This window comes from Manis pentadactyla, chromosome 12 (assembly GCF_030020395.1).
Source record: "Manis pentadactyla isolate mManPen7 chromosome 12, mManPen7.hap1, whole genome shotgun sequence".
Classification (NCBI taxonomy): domain Eukaryota; kingdom Metazoa; phylum Chordata; class Mammalia; order Pholidota; family Manidae; genus Manis; species Manis pentadactyla.
The window spans coordinates 52,727,613-52,754,016 of NC_080030.1; the positions used below are offsets into that span (position 1 = coordinate 52,727,613).

A 26,404-nucleotide genomic window follows, 5' to 3' on the forward strand; every position below is an offset into this window, starting at 1 on the left:
AGGCTTGCAGTTGAGGTTCTTTTCAGCAAAAAATGATAAGGTATTAGACAGACTATCAAAAAACTGAAGCTATCTTTGAAATCTCATTCTCTGGTTGGATTTAAGTGACCTATTCCTAGGCTGACCAAATGCCAGAAGCAAAAGCAAATTCTCCCTGGAGGAAGATATCTTCCAGAGGTTCAAATTATCTATCGCATCAAATTTTTTTGCTCAATATCTGGTACTCAGTCAAAAATACCAGACACACAAGAAGACAAGGTTTATTTTTTCTTTTGTCTTCAGTAAATAGAGACCTTTAGAAGATTGAGATGTTGTAATTATCCAACAGGAACTTTAAAAAACCCTATAGTTAATATATCTAAGATAGTAAATGACTAGGTAGGAAATTTTGACAACATAGTCAAATCGACATCTTGAAACTAAAAAATATAATAACTGAAATTTAGAACTCAGTGGACTACTTTAAGAGCAAATTAGAATCCAGCTAAAAAGATAATTAGTAAACTGAAAGATAGGCCAGAAGAAAAATCCAGGCTGAAACACCGCAGGCCAAAAGGATGGAAAAGACGTCTAAGAGAATATAAAAGCTATAGGACACAGCAAATCAGTTTAACATATAAGTATTGGAATCCCGGAAGAAAAAGACAGAAAAATGGAGCAGAGGCAATCTATGTAGAGATAGCATCTGACAACTTTTCAAGACTGATAAAAGACACTACATTTCAGATTGAAAAATCACTGTAAAACACAAAATAGGGCATGCACACACACATACACACTTCTAGGTACATCATAACAAAACTGCAGAAAACAAAAGAGAAAAAACTTATAAAAGCAGCTAAAGAAAGTAGAAATATTATCTTTAAAGGAAAAACAAAACATTCTACTTTTGAAAAAAAGCTATGAAAGCCAAGAATGATGGAAAAATTTCAAAGTCTCTAAAAAATTAACTACCAACCTAGAGTTCGAATTCCCAGTGAAAATATCCTTAAAATATGAAGGTAAAATAAAGATATTTTCAGACAAAAACTTAGAGAATTTGTCAGCAACGAGCTGCACTAAAAGAAATATTAAGGAGAATTCAGAAGGAAAATGATAACAAATGGGAACTCAGAGATGCACGAAGGTATGAAGAGCTAGAGAAAAGGTAAATGTGGTTACTTAAATAAATATCGGCTATATAAAACATTAGTAATAAAGTCTTGTGAGGTTAATATATAAATAAATAGTTTGCGTGTTTCATATGCATGTGTTTATAAAATTAAAATATTTGAAAACAAAAGCATAGAAACTGAGGGGGGCTGGAGCAAATGAAGTAAAAGGCTTCCAAGCTCCTTGCATTATCTAGGAAGTGGTAAAAGAATCCTAGAATGAGTGCTATAATCTCCATGATAGTCATGAAAGAACTGCTAAAAAATTTATAGTAACAATCTAAAAAACATTTAAGTACTCCAAAATAAGACGAGAGAAACAAAATTTAAAACATGGACTAAACAAAAAATAAATAGTAAAATGGTGTACTTAAGCCTAAATATATCAGTATTTACATAAATGTGAATGGACTAAATTTTACTCTAGGTAAAAGTCAAAGATTGCCAAATGTTAAAAAGCCACTGCCACCACTACCTTGTTGTTTATAAGATATATTCCTTAAACATAAGAACATAGAAAAGTTGAAAGTAAAAAGGAACAACAATATACCATGCAAACATGGATTTTTAAATGCTATAAATCCAGGGCTCACAGTTGGCTTTTTGCATGTGGCCCCTTCATAGAGAGCTAGGAATTCTCTGATCAGAATCTAAACACAAGCCCACCCTGGAAAGTTCGTAGAAGTTAAAGAAGTAAATTATTGATTTGCATGTAAAGTATGTCTACCATTATATTTTATTAAATCTTTTAAAACAAAGTGAAGAGACAAATAGGCCAGAGGCAGAATTAATGGCAGAGGATGTTGAAGATCTAGATTTATCTTTTTTCAATAGATGTTAGCCAAAGAGGGATCACTTGTGATTGTAGAGCAATTTTTGGGATAAGCTATCATGGATAAAATAGTATCTCATAAAAACCAAAGTTTAAACAATTTTTAGGGAAAAAAGACTTCTTTAGCCATGATAAAATGTTTTCTAAATAATTAAATTGAGTATTTAAAGATTATTAAAATCACCTGAATTATTAAAATTGTGTATAACCCCTTACTTACAAAATAAATGATTGTGTTTAACTTATCCTCAATATTTTTCCTTTGGAAAAAGTTAACTATGGTTCAGATACCCTTTGTTACTATCTTCAGAGAAGGAAACTACCCCAATTGCCTCATTACAGATTATAGTTGCATATGGGTGCTATTACTAGGAAGTGACAAGTGGTAAACCTGTTCAGTTAAAAACTTCCAGGGCCAGCTGACTTGTGCAGCAGCACACAAATCTTTTGGATTCAGAAAAGAAAAGATATATAGAGAAATGAAGCGTGGTAACACTGTAGAGAAGTCCATTTTGGCCACTGGCATCCTTCCTGAAAACCAGTCTTGGACAAACCTAAAATGAAAGATACAGAAATTTAGTTCAGAACACTAATGTCTAAAATTGACTAAAAATCCAGTACAAATACTGGTCATTGTTCTTTCTCTGATGTTCTACCTATTAGAAAAATTAAATGCTAAATAACATTAGGCTAGATTTAAAAAAAAAAACAACCTGTATCCACTTTCAGTGACCCATTCTGAAGAGGAAGATCAATAACAAAAATATCTAAAATCCACAGGGAAAAATATCTGAAATAAATATTGTTTAAGCTATAAATCTGTGTTGTTTTCCTTTTCCTTCACCCCCAATTCAATAAATCATCAAGTTCTTCCAGCTTTTCAAATATGTATCCTTAAAAATACCCAAATCCAAGCACTTCTCTCCATCTGCACTGTTAGCATCTGGTCCAAGGCACCTCCACATCTCTCCTCAGGATTGCAACAGCCTTCTGATTGTCTCCCTGCTTCTAAACCCATTTTGTTGAGAGTTTTATCATGAATGAATGTTGAATTTTGTCAAATTCTGTTTCAGCGTCTATTGAGGTGATCATGTGGTTTTTGTCCTTCTTTTTGTTGATGTGGTAGATGATGTTGATGGATTTTCAAATATTGTACCATCCTACTTGATCATGATGGATGATCTTTTTGATGTATTTTTTAATTCGGTTTGCTAATATTTTGTTGAGTATTTTTGCGTCTATGTTCACCAGGGATATTCATCTGTAATTTTCTTCTTTTGTGGTGTCTTTGCCTGGTTTTGGTATTAGGGTGATGCTGGCCTCATAGAATGAGTTTGGAAGTATTCCCTCCTCTTCTACTTTTCGGAAAACATTAAGGAGAATGGGTATTAGGGCTTCACTAAATGTTTGATAAAATTCAGCGATGAAGCCATCTAGTCCAGGGATTTTGTTTTTAGGTAGTTTTTGATTACCAATTCAATTTCTTTGCTAGTAATTGGTCTGTTCAGATTTTCTGTTTCTTTCTGGGTCAGCCTTGGAAGGTTGTATTTTTCTAGAAAGTTGTCCATTTCTTCTAGGGTATCCAGTTTGTTAGCATATAATTTTTCATAGTATTCTCTAATAATTCTTTGTATTTCTCTTGTGTCCATAGTGATTTTTGCTTTCTTGTTTCTGATTCTTTTTGTGTGTGTAGACTCTCTTATTTTGTTGATAAGTCTGGCTAAGAGTTTATCTATTTTGTTTATTTCCTTGAAGAACTAGCTCCTGGTTTCAGTAATTCTTTCTACTGTTTTATTATTCTTGATTTTATTTATTTCTGCTCTGATCTTTATTATGTCCCTCCTTCTACTAACTTTGGGCCTCATTTGTTCTTCTTTTTCTAGTTTCATTAATTGTGAGTTTAGAGTGCTCATATGGGATTATTCTTCTTTCTTGAGGTAAGCCTGTATTGCTATATACTTTCCTCTTAGAACTGTATATAGTTCTGCATCCCACAGATTTTGCTGTGTTGAGTTATTGTTTTCATTTGTCTCCATACGTTGCTTCAATTCTGTTTTTATTTGGTCAGACCCATTGATTATTTAGGAGCATGTTGTTAAGCCTCCATGTGTTTGCACGCTTTTTTGTTTTCTTTGCATAATTTATTTCTAACTTCATACATTTGTGGTCTGAGAAGCTGATTGGTACAATTTCAATCCTTCTGAATTTACTGAGGCTCTTTTTGTGTCCCAGTATGTAATCTGCTCTTGAAAATGTTCCATGTGTACTTGAGAAGAATGTGTATCCTGCTGCCTTTAGGTGAAGTGTTCTGTAGATGTCTGTTAGGTCCATCTGTTCTAATACGTTGTTCAGTGCCTCTGTCTCATTACTTATTTTCTGCCTGGTTGATCTGACCTTTGGAGTGAGTGGTGTGTTGAAGTCTCCTAAAATGAATGCACTGCATTCTATTTCCCTCTTTAATTCTGTTAGTATTTGTTTCACATATGTAGTTGATCCTATGTTGGGTACATAGCTATTTATAATAGTTATATCCTCTTGTTGGACTGACCCCTTTATCATTATGTAGTGTTCTTCTTTGTCTCTTGTAACTTTCTTTGTTTTGAAGTCATTTTGTCTGATACAAGTACTGCAGTTCCTGCTTTTTTCTCCCTATTAGTTGGATCAAATATCTTTTTCCATCCCTTCACTTTTAGTCTGTGTGTGTCTTTGGGTTTGAAGTGAGTCTATTGTGGGCAGCATATAGATGGGTCTTGTTTTTTATCCATTCTATAACTCTATGTCCTTTGATTGATGCATTCAGTTCATTTACATTTAGAGTGATTATCAATAGATATGTACTTATTGCCATTGCAGGCTTTAGATTCGTGGTTAACAAAGGTTCAAGGGCCATGTCTTTACTATCTAACAGTCTAACTTAACTTGCTTATTATGCTATTTCAAACAAAATCTAAAGGTTCTTTTTTTTCCTCCCTTCTTTTTCTTCCTCCTCCACTCTTTATATATTAGTTGTCATATTCTGTACTCTTTGTGTATCTCTTGACTGACTTTGGGGGTACTTGAGTTAATTTTGCATTTGTTTAGCAATTAATTGGTTTATTTCCTTTATTGTGGTTTTATTTTCCCTGGTGACAGCTATTTAACCTTAGGAGCACTTCATCTATAGCAGGCCCCCCAAAATACACTGTAGAGATGGTTTGTGGGAGGTAAATTCCCTCAACTTTTGCTTATCTGGAAATTATTTAATCCCTGCTTCAAATTTAAATGATAATCTTGCCAGGTAGAGTATTCTTGGTTCGAGGCCCTTCTGCTTTATTGCATTAAATATATTATGCCCCTCCCTTCTGGCCTGTAACATTTCCTCTGAGAAGTCTGATGATAGCTTGATGGGTTTTCGTTTGTATGTGATATTTTTTTCTCTCTCTGGCTGCTTTTAATACTCTGTCCTTGTCCTGGATCGTTGCCATTTTAATTATTATATATATGTCTTGGTGTTATCTTCCTTGGGTCCCTTTTGTTGGGAGATCTGTGCACTTCCATGACCTGAAAGACTATTTCCTTCCCCAGATTGGGGAGTTTTTCAGCAAATATTTCCTCAAAGACACTTTGTAACACTTTTTATCTCACTTCTTTTTCCTAGTACCCCTATAATGTGGATATTGTTCCATTTGGATTGGTCACACAGTTCTCTTAACATGCTTTCATTCCTGGAGATCCTTTTTTCTCTCTGTGCCTCAGCTTCTTTGTATTCCTCTTCTCTAATTTCTATTCCATTTACCTTCTCCTCAAACTCACCTAATCTGCTTTTAAATCCCTCCATTGTATGTTTCATTGCAGATACTGTATTTTTCAAAGTTTCTGTCTCTTTCTTGAAGTCCTCTGTGAGGTCCTGAATATTTTATGTAGCTCCGTAAGCATGTTTTATTATTTTAATTTTGAAATCTTTATCAGGATGATTGGTGGTTTCAGTTTTACTTAGCCCTCTTTCTGGTGTTTGAGGCATTTTGCTTTATAGCAGGTTCTTGTGTGGCTTCATATTACTAATGATTACAATGGAATAATAACTTCTTTTCGGCAGCAGCCTCTAGTGCCCAGAAGCTCTACTCTCTGGAGCTGCCCAACCTCTGGATTGGTAGCAGGGGACACAGGCACATGATACCAGTGCCTGCCAGGAGGAGAGAGCTCTTTCCTGCTTCCCAGCCTCAGTGCCTGCCTCCACTGTCAGGGCCAGTGGGCCAAGTGCACAGGGAGGAACCTGTATGCCTTGTAGCTGCCATAGGTGGGACCGCGGCCTGGCTGGCCTGCCACAATGGTGGGGGCAGCAGGTTTGCAAACCAGTGTTGTCCCAGAGAGAGGAGCAGCAGACTGAGTATTGCAGAGGGGAGCCTCGGTGCTACATTGCCAGTCAAGGGGATGGAGCGTGGGAAGCTCCTGAAAGTTCCCAACCTGCTGGGCTGAGTGTGCTGGGACAATTCTGTCCACCTGTCCTTTCTCCTCAGCAGCAAACTCTGTGTAATCCTTTCCCCTTTAGCAGCCCTTTAGCAGCCCTCTCGCTTTTGGGAAGTCTGTTAAAGTGCATGCCTTTCTTTTGTCCCAGAGCAGCCGATTGTGGGAACCTTTTCTCCACAAGTGACTGGAATCTCAATCTCTCCAAGTGTTCCACCTGTCTTTGCTTTCCAACCCCTCTAATCTCCAGAGCGCCATGTAATGTGGTTTCATGCTCCTGGAGTAGATCTCCTGGGGTGGGTATTTAGCAGTTCTAGGATTGTACTCCTTTCTTGCTCTGTTTCTCTTCCTCCTGCCAGTGAGCTGGGATGGGGGGAGGGCTTGGGTCCCATCAGATTGTGGCTTTGCTACTTTATCCTTTTCTGTGAGGTCTTCTCTTTTCCCCAGATGTAGGCCATCTGTTACAGTCTTCTTTCCAGTTGCTCTTTCAGGATTAGTCGTATTTGCTGTATTTTCGTGTCATCTGTGGTTTTGCGAGGAGGGTTCTGCCTCACTTCTCATGCCACCATCTTGTTTAATCCTTTAGCATTTCTTTACTGCAAGTCTTCTGACCAGAAATTTTGTCCATTTTCTATTATCTGAAAATGTCTTTATTTTACTTTAATACTTGTGGTACTATTATGACCTGTATTAATTTATTTCAATAATTATCAACCTGTAGCAAATCTGGTTTCTTCTATATCTTCTTCTTCCTTTATTCCCTAGATATTTAAGCAAATCTTAGACATCATATCATTTCATCCATAAATACTTGAGCACATATCATTAAATGGTAAGAATATTAAACATTTTTTAAATGTTATATTATTGTATAAGAAATAAAATGCAGAAATCCTAGTGTACAATCTGATGAATATTGACATGTACCTATTAATGTAACCATCACCCAGATCAAGATATCAAACATTCTCACTAGTTCTTTCTCCCTTTACCTATTTCACCCATCTCCCTACCCTGACAGAGAACTTATTTTAAAAACATATAATATCATCATCATGCCTAAACAAATTTAACAATAATTTCTTTATGTGATATCTATAAACAAAACATTTTTTATATGACATCCCTCAAGAAAATGTCTTACATTGCATTGCATGGCACCTAAGCACAGATTGATCCGGAATGAATAAAAAATCCAAGGCTCCCCCAAAGCAGTCATCTTGGGGGTTATATATATATCTTAGACCAAAGAGGCATTTCATGGCCCATGAAAGATGCTGGCCTTGCAGCCAGCAACTATAACAAAAAAAGATACTTAATTCCTGATTGTCCTCCTTAGACATATTGGCAGTAAACATCTGTTATATAATTCCTAAACCACCAGACAGATGGTTATAGTTGAATAAGAATCACTAGAACAAGAACTTCTGGAAGCAATACTGGTATTAGTAAATCAAGCTCTTCCATGGAAACCCTAATCTCCAAATTCAGTAGAATTACAGAAAGTTGTAAGCAGTCTCACAGCTGATTGGACACTTTGGCAGTAAGAACCCAACAGACTTCACTTATCTCAGGCAGATATTTTTCTTACTACTACTCTCCTGGTAAAGGTTCCTAACAGACATGGATTAACTCAGTGAAAAAAAAGCCATGACTATGAACAGATTTCAATTCTTCAATGTCTTCTCTGACTTATATTTCCAGAGACTAGGTCAAACTCCAGAAATTTCCAATGTGACATGGAAGTGGCACATCCAGTTAGGGACAAAAGACAGTTACCTTCAAGAACAGGTTCCTGAACACCCTTTAGACCCAGAGATAGTCATGACCATGAATTTACCCAAACTGCTGGCTTAACTGGAGCCTTATTTATAAATATTTGGAGAAGGAAAAGTCCTACCTTGCAACAGAACACCAACTAATACATATAGAAGGAATTAAGAAATCAGAAAATCACCACTTGGAAGCTACCACAGTAATGATTACTTCAGGTAAGAATTATCAGTGGGTGCTAAAACTAGTGGGTAAAAGTTTGATGAGGAACAGGATATTTACATAATTCAAAAGGCTTTTTATTAACCTACTGATTAATTAATAAGTACAAAATATTTAATAATCATCTTAAACGAGTTATAAAGTCAATATCATGAGCAATGGGACAAACTGACAATAATATGCCCCCAATATGATCCGCTGCAAAGAACACAGTATCATTTCTGTGTCATTCCTGCCAAGAATATATAACCTGAATGTAACTTTGAGGAAATATCAGCCGACCACAAATTGGTAATCCTTTAAAGGAGAAGTACTCTTTAAAAGTGGTAATGGGACAAGGAAAAACTGAGGAATTGCTCCACATTGAATGTGGAAATAGATGTGAAAACTAAATACAACAGGTGACCCTGGATTGGATTTTGGGCCAGAAAGAAAGGATAACTATAAAGAACATTGTTGGAACAATTCAGAATATCCTAATGGCATCTATAGATTGAATGGTAGCACTCTATCAATGCTGATTTCCTGATATTGGAGGACATACTTCAATTTTTCAGCCGAGTGTCCTTATTTTTTAGGAAACACATGCTGAAATGCTTAGGGTTAATGGGGCATCATGTTTGCAACATACTCGCAAATGATTTGAAATAATAAGGCAAAATGGTAAAATGCTAACAACTGAATTCAGGTAAAAAGTATAAACTAATTACTATTTTTGCAACTTTTCTATAAGTAAATAATTATTGCAAAATAAAGTTGTAGGGTGTTTTTGTTTGTTCGTTTGGAGGTTTTTTTGATTTCTTAAAGAAGAGGCTATGTGCTTCATTTCCAAGGTTTAATGATTGCCTATTATTTTGTGTGTTTCGCTCTCTCAGCTTGATTTTGAGTCACTGCTCTTTTTTGATCCCTGTCCAAGCAGCCCTGTCACAACCTGAGACAAAACAGGGTAGTTTAAAATGAACTTGCTGGCACACCAGTCTGGGTAAAGTGTGTGTGTGTGTGTGTGTGTGTGTGTGTGTGTGTGTGTGTGTGTGTGTGTGTGTGTGTGTGTGTGTGTGTGTGTGTAGCCCTTGTGTGTGTGTGTGTGTGTGTGTGTGTGTGTGTGTGTGTAGCCCTTGTGTGTGTGTGTGTGTGTGTGTGTGTGTGTGTGTGTGTGTGTGTGTGTGTGTAGCCCTTGAGAGGAAGTTGGCTCTCATTTGGAATTATAAAACATTTCAACAAAATAAGATGCAAAGCAAAAATGTTTTCAGCCTCCTTTTTAAAGGTGGGTCTCAGTATCTTTGGAGTTTGGACCCCACTCCTCCTCCCACCCCAGCTCCTACTGTCCCATGCCAGCAAAGCAGAAGAGAAGTAAACTGCAATTATACATATTTTATATTTGTTCCTAGTCTGCACTGCTACAAGGACACATTCAAGTATAATAAATTTAAGCAAGGAAGGAAGATTGCTTCAGTATATTAAAAAAAAAACTCAGCACATAAGGAACAGAACTAAGGTAGTTTGCAGTAATGACATTGTGGCTCATTGCATTTCAGTTAGTGTTGCAAAGTCAGAAATCTGTGAAGAGAAATAACAACATGTAAGGAGATAATGAACAAAATGTGCTTTGCTCCTTTATTGTGACAAGGATAGCTTCATTTAAATAATTCATGGTACTGCTTTGCAGTGTGCTACTGAATGTACAATGTGTACTTTGCAAAAATAACAAGGCTTAGTAATGTGGGACTTGACTCTAATTCTCTGCTCTTAAATTTCTGTTAAGAAGTAGAAAGAAGCTACAAAAATTGTGATGTAAATGACTGGGAGAACAGCCTGGAGAGGTGGCCTGGAGACGGGCAAGTGGAGTTAGCAGAGGTCCCTGTTTTCTAGTTGCCTAGGCACACCTTTTAGCCTTGTCTGGTGGCTTTACAAGTACTCATGGCATGGTGAGGGTCTTGTTATGTGGGTTTCCACGCAGCTGCCTTGTCACACAGAATAATGACTGGATTTTGAGTGTGTAAGGGAAGTGGAGAACCAAGTGCTAAAGTATCTGGTGAATGAGAGAGCAACCAGGAGGGGTGAATGAAGTTTTTTTTAAGATTTTAAAATAATTTATATATTCTGATTCATAGTTATATGGGTGCATATAAGCATAAAAAATTGGGTTATATCTAGGCAGTGGGATTATGGGTGACATAGTTTCCTCTTTTTGCTTATTCACAATTTCCAGCAATTTCCAAGCCTGGCGTTACTACTGAATAGACAAAAAGGCGCAAGGCTTTCGTACATGTGGTCCCCTCCCAGTGGAACACTCATCATCCAACTCTTTGCTTATCTAACTCCTACACAACCTTCAAACTCCAGCCTAAATGCCAAATCCTCAGGGAAGGCTGCCCTGTTCTCCTAGATTGGATGAGGTCCCCATTACTTTCCCTTTGTCACTTAGCACAATTATACCTATTTATTTGGTATCTGTTGTGCTGGACAGACCTGCCTTGTCTTTGGATTGTGGAAAATAAAGGACAATACATGCATACAGATTTGGAATTGTTATGTACATTTAGTATTATTTCCCAGGTGTGATACTTATTATTACATAACTTATGGCCAGGGAATATGGTGCTGGGGAAGGAGCAAGAGCCAGCATGGCAGACCTGAGTTGTGGCTAGTAAAAAGCTATCTTTGTAACAATATAGGTAACTGTATAAGGTGATGATAGTGAATTTTTAGGATAGTATTTCTGGGGTACTGCCAGAATGCCCCCTCCAACAGGCTGACCATTCTTGCTGCCCAAAGATTTTCCTGTGGGAGGCTATGACACTCCCTGAGCACTCCGTACTTAATGCCACCTCCTATCCTTTGCTGAAACCTGTATCCTTTCCCCTGGATGTGCACTGTTGTGTTGTGTAATCTAAGCACCATTTTGTGTTTCCATATTGTATTGCTGACCCTCAAGCTCAGTCCTTTCTGAGCTTATCACTATTTAAACTCTCTCTTCCACTGGACTTTAAATCCCATAAAAGAAGGCCTGGGGCTGTTTTGTTTGCTGCTCTGTCCCTACCAGGTGCTTGTAACTTGGAAGAGACTAAATCAATATGTGTATATGAGAGTGAAGAATGAAAAAAAAAATAAAAATAGAAAAATAGGGAAAATTAGTTCTTAATGTCCTAACCACCACCAACTTAGTGGCTTAAAGCAATACACATTTATTCTCTCAGACTTCCAGAGGTTCCAGTAGCTGAATGTATTCCGGCTCGTGGCCCCTCCTCCATCTCCAAAGCCAGCAGCACAGGCTCTTCAAGTCTCTCCATCTCTGCCACATCACCTTCCCTTCTGACTCTGCTATCTCTTGCCTCCCTCAAAGGGCCACTGTGATTATGTTGTGCCCCATAATGGAGGCTAATCTCCTCATCTCAAAATGCTTAAACATACCTGCAAAGTCCCTTTGCCGTCTAAGGTAACATTCACTGGTTCCAGGGATTAGGGCATGAACGTATTTGGGGGCCGTTATTCAGCCCATTGCACTTCTCTAAGTTCTGAGATATGGAAAACACCCCAACATATTTATAGTGGTGCTATATTGTACTGTCAAATATCCAGTGAGAGGTATGGACATTCCTTTTTTCCTATTTTAGGACAAGTTTCATTCTACCAAACTGTGAATCTCTTATCATCTGTTTAGTGTTGAATCCCATGCCCCCAGAGCTGTGCTTGGTACATAGGAGGCACCAAGTAAATATTTGCTGAATGCTGGGTAAATAGACATTAGCTCTGGCACTCATCATTGACTTCCCCTTCTCCAGGTAAAATAACCTGTTTGTCTTTGGTGGTCCAGGTTGTATAGAAGCTGACTCCATCCATGGCTCCAAAAAGCACATGATCAAGGCTAATTCAGTTCATGGGGGTCCACACTGGCCACAGCAAGTGGGCCGAAGTCGGCACAAACCCAAACTAGTCCAATCAGAATGGAGCTCAGAGGAACTCCTTTTTCTTGTGGACACAACTGAGGAAACATAACAATGAAGCCATGACTGCCGACAGCAGAGCAGAGGGACAGATGGAAACAAGTCATTGGTTTACTTAATGAACCTCTGGATCAAGCTTCAACTGCGGCCAAATCTACCTCTGGATTTTTCAATTATGTAAGATTTAAAAACTTTATTATTTGTGTCAACGTTAGGATCACTCAAAATGAAACATTCTAAAACCACTAAATAACATCATAAGTGAAAGATGAAAAGGACACCTACAGAATCTCAACAAATGATTTTGTTCCATTGCACTGAGAATAGAAGAGATGGGATACTCATGTGGCCTGTTTTCCTGCCTCCAAGGGGGAGTACAATCCAGAGGTAGAAGACTTGAGGCCTCCAGGTCCCCCAGGCCTTGTGATTTACACTTGGCTGTCTACCAAATCACCCTGGGAATTTAATAAAAACAGTTTCCTCAGCCCCATTCTAGGTGTGTTGAGGCAAAAATCTCTGTGGGTGAGGCTCATAGTCTGTTTTTACAAATCCCAAGTTACTCTAATGGGCCCACCCCTTCTCATCATCAGTGAACTTGACTTCACATTGATAGAGGGGGCAGGCTAGCAGATCTTGATGCTGATGCCAAAATCAAGTACAAAGCATTGAATATATGTATGGCAGTCTTAGGATTATATATTGCTCCTTTTTGAAGCCCTGAATTAAATACTTATATTCTGCATAAGGGTCTGAAGAGTTCTCTCCTATGTGTAAAGAATATCAGTTTGACTATTAAATGGTTTGTGTTTTTCCAAATCTAGCTGAAAACCAGGTAGTTATATGACCAGAGAAGTGACAACCAGATGGTCTACTATGGACCATTTTTAAACCTATTTATCTTCTTTTCACTTTCCTTAAATGAGAAGGAAAATCAAGGCAGCTTGAGGATTGGTGAATTCAGAGACTCGATGCCATCAAGGGCAAGGATTTTCCATTTTCACTTTACCTCCTCAATACTTTGTTTTGATTCTCAGGCTTGTCCCCTGCAGTGATTCCCAGATGACTACTGTAAGCACAGATCCTTACAACAGAGACCACAGGCTTATTCTGCCGTAACACTCATGGACATTTTCTAAAGAGACTCTTAGATACAGAATAGAGACAAATGGTCTTTTAAAACATTGTTGCCATTTTCCAATGAATTATCTGTGAATTTGACTCCTTCTACATTGAGGGTAAAAGGACCCCTGGTAGATCGGGAAGCTGATATCACATACTGTATGAATAACTGGTAGTATTATCAGGGCTGGTGCATTTGAGAAGCTGTGCAATGAACAACTTCAAGAGGCGCCATGGAGTTGAGGGACGCAGCACCCTTTGGTATTTTTACTGTGCACAATTCCTTTTGGAGTTGCTTTATAGAAGTCTTGAATTAATTAAATAATGAAACGTCTTGAATGAAGCAAGGTATTAGGTATCTCCTACATTTGAAATTTAAATATTGAAAAATTCCTTCCTCCTAGAGAACTGTCAAATGAAAATTTTTTTCTGATTATCTATCTTTTTGTACTTGTAATTAGGAGTGTTGTAGACATCTTCATTCATTTAGCAAGCATTTACTGAGTGGCTACCATGCACCTGGTATTACTCTAAGTGCTAGGGGCAGAAAGGGTCACCTGAAAGCACTTGCTCTCTGGGAGCTGCATTCTAGTGGGGCGGGCAGACAGCAAACAAATGCGCAGGTACTGTATATAACGTAATGTCAGGTGCACTAAGTGCTATAAGGAGAAGTGACACATTACACAGGGAGAGTGCTGCCACTTACAGAATGGGAAGTGAAACTTCAGTGCCTGGGCTTTGCCTAATGTAACCAGTGACCTTCCCACCACCCACGCCCCTTTTTGTTCCCATCCCCACCCAATAAACAGCTTTGGCCTTTGGGTTTCCCCTTTCTTTCTAAACTCAAGGATTTTCTTTCTTATCTTCATCCACCCTGAAAAACCACCCCAACAACAAATGCAAGTATTTCCTATGGTTGCCCATGACTGTCTAATCTCTGTGGAAGGACAGGAGAACAGGGCTGGGATATCCTGAATACGGGACTAAGGGAGGGAGAGTCAGGATGACCCGAATCCCCAGGCCTGGCTTGGATATTCAGAAACCCAGTGTGTCTCTGCCTGCTTCTCTCTGCTCTCCACCAACTCCAGACACAAAGATTTCCCTTTGAAGTGGACATTCAGTAACTCAGAGTGATGAAACTGTTCTATATTCAAAATTAACCTACAAGTATGTTGTCTCTGAAAAATGTATACACCAGATTTTCTCACAGTTCACTCCTGAGATAAGACATCCTCAGCTGAGCCCTCGTGGGGGCTGTTTGGAAAGAGTAGTGGGTGTAGTGAAGTGGGAGCTGCAGGGCAAGGGAGGGTGTCCTCTCTTAAGCATATGTTGGTGGGTACATTTTTCTGCCCTCCAGCCCCATTTCCAATCAGCTCTGATGGAGACAAATGACCAGAGCTGAGTCTTCACTGCTCATAACTTCCCTCTCCACCAACACACACACACACACACACACACACACACACACACACACACACACACACACACACACACAAATGACCAGAGCTGAGTCTTCACTGCTCATAACTTCCCTCTCCACCAACACACACACACACACACACACACACACACACACACACTGACCAGAGCTGAGTCTTCACTGCTCATAACTTCCCTCTCCACCAACACACACACACACACACACACACACACACACACACACACACACACACACACACACACACACACACACACACACACACACACACACACACACACACACACACACTGACCAGAGCTGAGTCTTCACTGCTCATAACTTCCCTCTCCACCAACACACACACATTTGTCTCCTGGGAAAGCAGTTTCTTGAATGCTGCCCCAGGGACCCACTGAGAAAGCTGCAAGTTTGAGCAGCTCCAGCCTGGAATGAAAGGCTTCTACATGGGGTGTTATCTGCTGCTGAGCAGAGGCAATTTGAAACTGGTTTCACCAGTGTGGCTAGAGACTGGTGCAAACTCATGGGTGTCTTCAAGTGTGATGGACACAAACAGCCTAGCTTCCTTTAAGGAGTCACAGGGAAGGTCAGCCTAGTCAGGTGGCAGGGGGACGAAACTACTGGAAACCATTAGACATGTGGCCATATATGCATAAAGCATTGGGGGAAATGCCATGAGAAGGGTTTGTAAAAACTTCTGGGGGTGAAAAATAAGCAGGGAAAGCTTCACAGGAGAGGTGTCATTGAAATGGAGCTAAGAAGGAGAATTTTGCCAGCAGGATGGTTTAAGAAGCCGACCCTTTGAAAGACATCTTAAATATCATAAGACTCCATTTAAGAAATCTTAAAATTTGAGTAATATGGAGTATTAGAACAGAAAAGAAATATCTTAGATATCTGAATATATCTCATAAAGATAAGAAACTTTTAAAGACCATTATGACATGTTTCTGACCAATACTTCAATATCCTGTTTAAGCTTTATAACTACTTGAATTAAAAAAATATATTCAGAAGGTTTAAAACAAAACATCTAAAACAAGGGCTTTTCTGCCTTTAAAATGAAATACTGCACAAATATAGCCTAGCTTACATAGAAAGATTTCAGGCATTCCAATAATGCTGAAGTCACTCATGTATTCACAAGCATATTCAAAGTTACAGGGAATCAGGGACTATAGGAGTAAATATGATTCAAAAGAAATCTAATAAAAGTTGATTCACCATTTGACCCCAAAATTCCATTCCTAGGTATACACCCAAAAGAAATAAGGATAGCCATATAGAAAAACTGTACACAGACATTCATAGCAGCATTATTCACAATAGCCAAAATGTAAAAACAACCCAAATATCCACCAACTAATGAATGGATAAATAAAATATGGTATTATCCATACAATAGCATGTTATTTGATATCAAAAAGGACTGAAGTACTGATATATACTCCAAAATGAATGAACTTTGAGAATATTATAATACATAAAAGTAGCCAGTCACAAAAGACCATGTGTTATATGACTCCGTTTACATGAAAAGTCCAGAAAAGGCAAGTTTATAGAAATAGAAAGTGGTTGCTCTGTGCTGAAGGATGGAGATGACGAGTGACTGCTAATGGGTAGGGAGTTGCCTTTTGCGTTAAGGAAAATGTTCTGAACTTACATTATGGTGATGGTTGTACAACTCTGAATATACTAAAACCACTGAATGGTACCCTTTAAATGGATGACTTTTATTGTACGTGAATTGTATCTCAATAAGATATTTAAAAGAAAGTTGACTGCACTGATTTTCTTAACCTAAATGATTAAATGAGTTGGGCTTTTGGATTTAATTAAAGTCAAGCACAGCTCAAATTGGATTAGCCTATCGGCACATGGTATCTATAAATGCTGGCAGGAGAGAAGAAATAGCTGACGAAAAGGGAGGGGAAGCCAGACTTAATCCGGACTTTGGAGAATGAACTGATTGATGTTCAACAACAAAAACCTTCACCACAAGTCGAAGATGGGTTTAGGGTGCCAAATCTACAGATCAGAAATTGACATACAACTTTCCCTGAAATTAGCAGTCCAGAATATGTGATAGCAGCTTTGTGGACTATAAAATATATACAGCTCTTGACAGAAACAGAGCTCCTTTGAAAAAAGCAAAGTAATTTCACTGAACAGATAGTTCCATTTCTTGTCTCATAGAAAGTATTCAGGTACTAGACAAAGGATGTAATTTCCTGTGACAAAATGTCAGGATTAATTAATGGTAGCGAGCCTCAAAATATACCACAAGATCTCTGATGACCTCCAGTGGTTATAACTAAAATTGCTTCATTTATAATACATGAGACTAGAATACAAAGCAATTATGAATATGGGGGTTTGTTCTATTATTTTCTTGTCTTGAAAGTTGTAAAGTTGGAGTAAAAGGAAACCTAGCTAATGACTACCATACAAATCCCTTCCCTGATTTTTAAGTAATGGACTGAAGAGTCTATTTTTCTGTGGTCTGTCTGCATGTTCAACAGAGTCAGGAAGGTGTCTGTCTCCCTCCAGTGACTTAGTGATTCCTTCAGAACAATTTGGCTTACAATCCACTCTGCCTACAGATGTAGGAGGCAGCTGACAATGGAGAAGATCAGCCGAGTAGATAGGAGAGACGAAATGGCTGATCAATTGAAAGAGACGGGCAGAAAGAAGTGTAAGAAAGAGTAGAGGCAGGTATTGCAAACTGAAATAAGACAATTTGGTCTTGTCCAACTCTCACATACTTTTAGTAGCTACCTGAGAAGCTGGAGGGTTAGCCTCTCTCCACAGCCTTACCACCAGGTTGTAGTGAAAGCTACTGACATGAAATAATGCCATACTTCAGAGTTTCACTAAATAAACCTTAGTAAATATGCCCAAACCACTTCAGTTTCCTCGGTAGGACTGATGAAGTCCCAGCTCTCTGTCCTTTGGGTAAAAGGTTCACCCAGTTGAGAAAGGACAATGTTCCAGGAACAGGATTCCATTATTACCCTCAAAGTTGGCCTCAGGCTACCAGAAATCCCCAGACTGCCTGTGAAACCGTTCTTATATGTACCTGCTACCAGCCTGTCTAGATTTTTCAACCAGGTCCAGGCATGCTGGAAGGCTCTCTAGAATATTTTAGTCAGTTCCACATCTGAATATCTTTAATTTCACCAAAGAGAGTCCATTTCTAACATTCATCTGGCAAGTTAACAAGCCACTAGTCGCTCTGATAATAACTAATGTGTGATATTTGCTATGCTAATTAGCAAAGTTCCTAGTAACAACTGAGACACTGTGACCTTTCCAATACGATGCTAGCTACCACCCCTAGAGTAGTAATTCCTGATCCTAACACTAGCTGGGCCTGGGTATAATTTTTTTTTTTTATATTACAAGACAGCAATCTTTTATTGAAACATTTTTTGTCTAAAACTATTCATGGAGAGATTAAATCTCTTGTTCATAAATTAGGGTAAGTCTGACACCACTATTCCAAACCAGTATTATTTATAAAAATGAACCTTTTCTTTGCTTTATTACCAGGTTCACAGGACTAAATCTTAAATCAACTTCAGTCTAGCTTTTAAAATCTTCCTGACATCAAATGCCCACCAACCCTTATAGGGTTGGGGGTAGTAGCCTTTTGACAGCAACATTCATTATTCACCAGGAATGTAGAACCACAAGTGAACAACAACAAAAAGATCAAATCATTCCAAACAATTTCTATTCGCTTTCCAAAAGCATGCTTTGTCTAATTCTCCCTTTCTATACAGACAGGGGGAGAGGGACCCCCACATAATATAGTAATGTTAATTAAATTAACCTCTTCAAAAAGTGAATGAGATGGTTTAGTGTGGATGAGCTGTTGTGGACGGCACTAAAAGATAATAAGCTTTAAACCCATATTAACATGTACCCCAACAACTGGCCAGCTCAAATAGATAATTTTAATCTGGATCACATGTGCAATTTTTTACTTTCTAGTTACATGGCCAAAATCTTTCAAAGCAGATAGAGAACAGACTTCTCAGAAATTCAAATTAAAAATGTAAAATAATACAAAGTGCTGGCTTGTTATATAGTACCTGACCAACTCCAATATGCTGGGTTCCAGAAAATAATTCTACCTCAGTTGCCAGTAAAAAGGTAAATCTTATATACACGTAAAAAGACAATATTACAAGACTGTAGTGTCACCTGTCAAAACAATATCTAAAATGGAATTTTCAGTAAATACGTGGGATGAAAGGTGATCAGAATACAAGAGAAAGCAAAATCCACATGAATTAATTCCTAATTTGAGAAATCAATAAAATGTATACATAAATTGATACTGTCTCCACAGTCATTAATTCCAAGGACTAGTTAGTAGTTAGCTTCTAACTAAATTATCATAGGATGTTCTGGTGTATGCTTTCTTCTTGAGATCAGTTTGTTCTGGCAAGACTTTAACAAGCAGTTGCCCTTGAAAACAGGTCAGCAGGAGAAGGCTTTGAGGCAATCACTTCATTTACTAACTTGCCAGATAATAAGTCCCAAGATTACAATAATCACTGACAGGACAAGCACCAGGATACAGATCTTCTTGTGAGACTTTTTCTGATAGTAAGCAGCCCTCTGTAACTGATCAGTGGCTCGTTCCACATGCACCTCTGAGCTTTCCACATTGGCTTCTATGCTATCAATCAGATCACCTTGGTCATGGATCATCATGGCCAAATCTTTAAATATCTGATTGACATCCAAAATGTCAGCCCAGAACGACTCAGGAGACACGGGCCCACGTGAGAGACTTTATTATCTGAAGGAGGGAGTGGCTGCCCCAGAGTGGGGTGAGGAGAGCAAGAGAGAGAGAGAGGGAGCAGCAGAGAGAGCAGCGGGACAGAGAGAGCAGAGAGAGGGAGGGAGAGAGCGCAGGGAGAGCAGTGGAACAGAGAGAGCAGAGAGAGAGAGAGAACAGGGAGAGCAGGGGGACAGAGACACAGAGACAAAGAGAGGGAGAGGGCAGCAGAGAGACAGAGAGAGCTGGGTATAATTTTTTAAGTAACACATTCAAAAATACCATCTCTGCTGGACTATTTCAAAGTAAATTTCAGTCATAACAGGAGGGAAGGGTAAGAAGAGCAAGGACCCGCTGCCATACGAGTCTTGCCCATGTTCCTAGATGTTGCTGTCATGGTCACTTCTCAGACATTTTTCAGATCCATCCATTCATGTAACAGATATTTATGGAGATACCTATATAGCAGATATCTACTTGAAATATACTGTCTATGTGATCATTCCAAGAAGAATTTAATGTACTATGAGAATTTAATATGCTAACAGTTAAAATTCCACTGAATAACTGAAGCAATTTACAAGTTTTGCAAAAACTAAACATCCCACTGTGGTGTGAGGCGTTAAAGCCCCCACCCCCACCCCCATCCCCAGGCTCCGTTTCACCCCCACGGGAAGAAGCATCAGTCTGTTTTTAAACCTCAAAATAGCAATTGCTTAATGTGTTTTTTCCAGGGAAAAAAAAAACCCTTAAACATTTTACTGTATTTTGTTTTCTTTAAGAACCAATGAGGGGGAAAAGAAGGCATTATGATTAGCACACATAATGTAGCGGGGGGCACAGGGAAGGCAGTATAGCACAGAGAAGACAAGTAGTGATTCTGTAGCATCCTACTACGCTGATGGACAGTGACTGTAATGGGGTATGTGGTGGGGACTTGATGATGGGGGAAGTCTAGTAACCATAATGTTGCTCATGTAATTGTATATTAATGATACCAAAAAAAACCCAAAACAACCAATGATAATTACATCATTTACCTTAACTGCGATTTAGTGCATCGTAAAAAAATCGTGAATAAGAATTCTTGACGTTGCTTGTTAGTCCAGAGGTCAAACCAATGACTTATAAGTGCAACTCTTTCCTGAAAGAGCTGTAAGGGGGGAAAAAATGGCATTTTCCTGTATATTTCAACACATTCTTAGTTGCTAAGCAATCCTTAGGCAATCCAACAACCTCATAACTAATATTTGCATAGCACATTACATTCACAAAGCACTTTGATATGTGCAGTAGGGGTCTCTCCCTTCAGCTTAAACGGCTTTCATCCAGGGATGCAGACAAGCTCAGGCTTGTTGGGTGGGATGGTGGGAAAGGCTGGCAGGGGATATAATTACAGAGCGGGCCAAGGAGGGCCTCTTTGGAAAACAAAGAGGTAATAAATCCCGGCTCTCGTTTCTACCTAAGCTGATGTGGCCTGGGGAAACAGATTCCAAACATTTCACTTTGAAAACACAAATACAGGCTACATTTGTTAAACTGTGAAAACAGGCCATTTAAAGTAGGTGTGATTTCACTAAAATCCTGTATCTTCATAGCACCCACCAAAATGAAATTTAATAATATTGCTAAGCAGCCATTATTACATGTGTCTCCAGGGAAGACATATGCCAAAGACCAGCATTCCCCTGAACCTGGGTTTCCGTCCAGCTTTGCTCAGGTGACACACACTGGCTGTGTGACTCAGCCAGGCTTTGGCCCCAGCCCGGCTACTCTCCTTCCCTTGTGAGAGGACCTGAAGCACACGTTAGCTCTGAGGATCAGTCAGCCTTCTCCATTAAGGTCGGCAGAGCAGCCCGAGCCATTCATGACTACTTGCTACATTTCAAAGGAAGGGGCATTCCCAGGCCATCAAACCACACAGTTGGCACAGAAGGGAAGAGAGGATTGAAAAAATACACAGAGAAATACACATTAACACTCTCCATAGCAAAACACCACCCACAGCACTGCCTCTGTCCTCCTTCCCCCTGACAGCATGTACTGTGTCCTGCAGGTTTCCACTTTGTCCCTGGGGACTGGGCTGAGACGATGCTATCTTGGGAGCTGACCAATGTAGGTTTTTTTGTTTAAAGTGTCTCGAAAACTAAATTCTACAGAGGTTTTTTTTTTTTAAGTATGGCAACAAAAGATCCGATATATCACAGTAGAATTAACCTTATGAATTACAGTTGTTTTGTTCTAGAGTATGTAACTCACCTGTCTATTTAATGACTTGTTGCTAAAAGGTGTCCAGGCACTGAATCTTGTGTGGAAACTCTCCATTTCCAGGGTTTTCCTGGAAGAATTTCCAGCTGACATCTCAGCAAATTATTTTCTTCCAGTCCTAGGAACTATAGGTTCATTTCAATAAATGTTAAATCAAGATCACCTAGACACATCCAGTATATTAATGTTGTCCTTATAGGAAGTATGTAATTACAGCAATTCATTTACATACATATATATTTATATAGATAGAATTACAACAATTCATATATATCTGCACGAAAGATAATCCATACAAATACACACAGGGAGTTCATGAATGCTAAGTCATTGTAGTTCATTCTGTCCTCATCTACTTGCCCCCAAATGTGAATCTAAACCATAATTCTTTTTCATTTTGCTGGGAAAATGACTCAAATTGGAATGATTCTTTATATCAGCCAGGAATGTTGAATTGACTTTTTCTTTCCCCGGAAAGCAGGTATCTGAAGGACTCAAAGAGAGCACTCTACCTGCCTCTCTTTTGAGGACACAAGTCAAAGAATATGTAGAGGAAAAAATTAGGCTAATGTGTTAGTTATCCATTGCTGCATAACAAATCACCCCCAGATTTAACAGATCCAAACAATGAACCCTTATTATCTCAAAGTTTCTGTGGGTCAGAAATCAATGCATTTTTTATGGAGTACTGTATTAGTCCAGTAAGGCTTCCAAAGCAAAGTATGACAGACTGGGTGGCTTAAACAACAAAAATTTATTTTCTCACAGTTCTGGAAGCTGGAAGTCCAAGGTCAAGGCACTGTCAGGGCTGGTTTCTAGTGAAACCTCTCTTCCTGGCTGTACACGGCCACCTGCTCACTGTACTCTCAGAGGCGTTTCTTCTGTGCACAGAGAGATAGAGAGGGGGAGAGATCTCTGATGTCTCTTCCTCTCCTTATAAGGATACCAGTCCTATTGGATTAAAGCCCCACTCTTATAACCTCATTTAACTTTCATTACCTCTTTATAGGTTCCCTCTGCAAATATAGCCACAGTGGGGGTTAAAGCCTCAACGTAATGAATTTGGAGGGACACAAGTCCATAACAGGTACTTCTGCTTCAAGGTTTCTCACAAGGCTGCAGTCCAGGTGTTGGCCAGGATTCCTTCTCATCTGAAAGATCCAGAGCTCTTGCACGTGGTTGTTGCAGGACTCAGTTGATTGCAAGCTGTTGGACTGAAGGCCTCAGTTGTCCCTGGCTCATGGCTAGAGGTCCCTTTTGCCTACCTTGCCACACAGGCCTTCCAAAAGGCAGTTCATATGGCAGCTGGCTTCCATCAGAATGAGCAAATGGACAAAACCAAGAGAGACCACACAAGAGGGAAGCCACAGTCTCTTTGTAACCTGACCTCGTAAGTGATCTCCTAGCAATTTTGCTCTGCTCTATGAGGTAAAAGTAAGTCACTAGGTGGTAGTACAGCATGGAGAATGTAGTGAATGATTCTGTAACATCTTTCTATGTTGATAGATAGAAACCACACTAGAGGGGGTGAGGATTTAATACTGTTAACTGTTGAACCCATATTTGAAACCAACGTAAGACTGTATATCAATGATACTTCAAAAAAAAAAGTAAGTCACTAGGTCCAGCACACACTCAAGGGGAAAGGATTATATGTGAACAGTAACATAATCCATCACAGTTCACCCTCTGGGTCAGTTCCCTTCTTTTCCCACATGCAGAACACATACCCCTTCTTAAGGGAGATGACCCCAAATTTTGATCATCTCATCAATATTTTTAGCTTATACCCCAGGAGGTATGAATGATTCGTAACAGTCTCTACAGTTACAGATATAGCTCCTCTCGATTAAGAGATCTTGGAACTAAAAAGATGAGTTATGTGGCCTTAGTCCCTATACACAATGTATATAATGGTAGAGCAGGGAAAGGATAGCTGCAGTAAATATTCCCATTTGTAATGGAGAAGAATGACATATAAAAGAATCCATAGCAATTCTGATATCCTGCTGTAAAAGGCTGGGGCCCAATTATCATTTTTATTCTCAAACTATCACATTCTTTTTTAGATCTTGTCGATGATTCTTTGCCAATCTCACCTTCTCAAAATCTACCTCGAGTTATTTATTTGATTGTAGGCAATGCTGTATGACACAATTGTTTAGAGACATTTCTCTCTCTGTCTTTCTAAATTTAATTGCAGGTATTTTGAGCTGATTAGGCTTCCTTAGGAAGAGCCAAACCCCAGGACTCCCTTCCTTGAGATATTTTTCAACTGGAAGTATTTGCTGGGTACCACCTTGTTCCATTCAGAGATCCTAACAATGGTGTGACAGCCATACCCTTGACTTAGTCCTTGCCACTAGGCAGAGTTTTAAGCAGCATTTGTTGCTCTAAGGCATCTTTACAAATTAAAGATGTGGAATCAGTTGCACCTTCCAACTTGGCCAGTAGCTGAGTTTTTTAGATGTCTCTGAATTCCTGCATATTCTTGTTTGGAAACCAGCCAAATATTTTCTGAGCGACTCTAGTTCTTGTAATGCCTTGGCAAATGCATCCAGTAGTAATGAACTCATTCTAATAACATTAATTTTCTAGCTCTTTGTGTAGTATAAGCTCATCAGGTATATGATATGCTCTTTACTCTATTCAAGACTACGGTTTTACAATTTTTTTCCCCTCCATAACGTGGATTACCATCTTCCAACTGTCCCATAACAAGTACTTGCTGCCAGACTGGATGTTAATGCCACATCATTTGAAATGTGTTGCTGTTGTTATGGCAGCACCCTACTCCGGGAACCAGTATTTGTATCTACCAAATATTTAAGTAAGAAATAAGAGTAAGTTTACACAAAACCATCCAGAGAATAGAAAAAGTGGAAATATTCCCAAGTCCTTTTATGAAGTCACCATAACCTTGATATCAAACCCAACAAGGACCTTAAAAGAGAGGTATATGATAAGTTTATCATAATAAACATAGATGCAAAAATCCTAACCAAAATTAAAATACCAAACTCAGCAATATATTAAAAAGATAATATATGACCACCAATTGAATTTATTCTTGGAATGTTAATTTGGTTGCTTTTAAAAATCTATGTATTTCTCATCATTGGCAAAACAAAGGAGAAAAATTATAATCTCAGTAGATGCAAAAAGTACATTTGGTAAGCTTCAATACCTATTGTTAAGAAGAACAAAAAATCTTAGTAAACTAGGACTTGAACGGAATGTCCTAATCCAAATAAACACATATTACGAGAAAGATAGCAAACTTTAAATGTAATAGGGAAATGTTGAAACTTTCCCTCTCGTGGCTATGATCACCTTTATTCTACATTGTTCTGGAGGTTCTGTCCAATGTAATAAAGCAAGAAAATTAATTAAATGTATAATAACTGAAAAAGAAAAAACAAAATTGTCATTATTTATTAATGGCATACTGTTTGTAGAAAACACTAAAGAATCTACAGATAAATTGTCAGATTTAGTGTAAAAGATTATCAAGTTTGCTGCACACAAGGGCAACATTAAAAAATACTGTATTTCTGTACACTAATAACAAACCTTTAAACAACAATATATCATTTGCAGTAATTTTTAAAATTCAATTTAAATCAAAGAAAGATAAATATTCCACATAGAATACTAAACATTTTATCAAGAGAAATTTTTAAAGATCTAAGTAAGAGTATACATCTGTATAGATGTTGGTTCTAACAAATTAATACTGAATATAATCTCAAAACATGCAGGTATGCAGTGTGTGTGTGTGTGTGTGTGTGTGTGTGTGTGTGTGTATGTATGTGTGTATATGGGAATTATAACGCAAAGGGTCAAAATAACAAAGACAACTTCAGAAAGAATAAAATGGTAAGACTTACTGTAAATGACAAGGGAAACTTATTTATTACAAAGCTAATATATATAAGAGCATGAGATATTGGCACAAAAATAGACAAATAAAATAATGGAACAGATCAGTGAGTCCAGAAATAGACTCACATATATAGATGGACACTTAATTTATGACAAAGGTGGGGACACATGGAGTAGAACAACTGTCCTGTTGGGCCCAGCTGACCCTAAGAATCATGAGCAATAATAAAGAATTATTATTTTTAAGCTACTAAAATTTTGGTTGGTATTTTATTCAGTTGCTATGAAAGGCTGGGGAAAGGGTGACCTGGGTTATGTAGTGGTGGAAGGTTTAGTAACATTATTGCCTTCATTAATGTAGAAAATAGAAAATGCACCAAGGAATATGTGGATCTAACCGAAGAGATTCCAAGCAGGATATAGAAAGTGTTGATTGGCTTCTTTAGATGCATATGACACATACAGTAAGAAAGACATGAAGTGACCTGAAGATCTATTTAGTTTTTGAGTAAAGTATCTTTAGCCTGCACAAATCTC

At 38.4% G+C, this 26,404-nt stretch overlaps 1 protein-coding gene across 4 annotated transcripts in view; it reads right to left on the reverse strand.

Annotated features, from left to right (window-relative positions):
* ECT2L (epithelial cell transforming 2 like) overlaps window positions 1–26,404 on the reverse strand; it is a 73,604-nt gene that overhangs the window by 39,647 nt on the left and 7,553 nt on the right. For 3 of the 4 annotated variants that reach the window (XM_057489153.1, XM_057489151.1, XM_057489150.1), the window contains exons 3-6: window positions 22,749–22,860; window positions 21,974–22,107; window positions 20,755–20,867; window positions 2,375–2,537 (exon numbers count right to left, since the gene is read on the reverse strand). In XM_057489153.1, the coding sequence (XP_057345136.1) occupies window positions 2,375–2,537; window positions 20,755–20,867; window positions 21,974–22,075 (378 nt within the window). In that variant the 5' untranslated portion in view covers window positions 22,076–22,107; window positions 22,749–22,860. Of the gene's footprint in view, window positions 1–2,374; window positions 2,538–20,754; window positions 20,868–21,973; window positions 22,108–22,748; window positions 22,861–26,404 lie in introns of those variants that run through there. The other variant, XM_057489152.1, reaches the window with a different exon arrangement.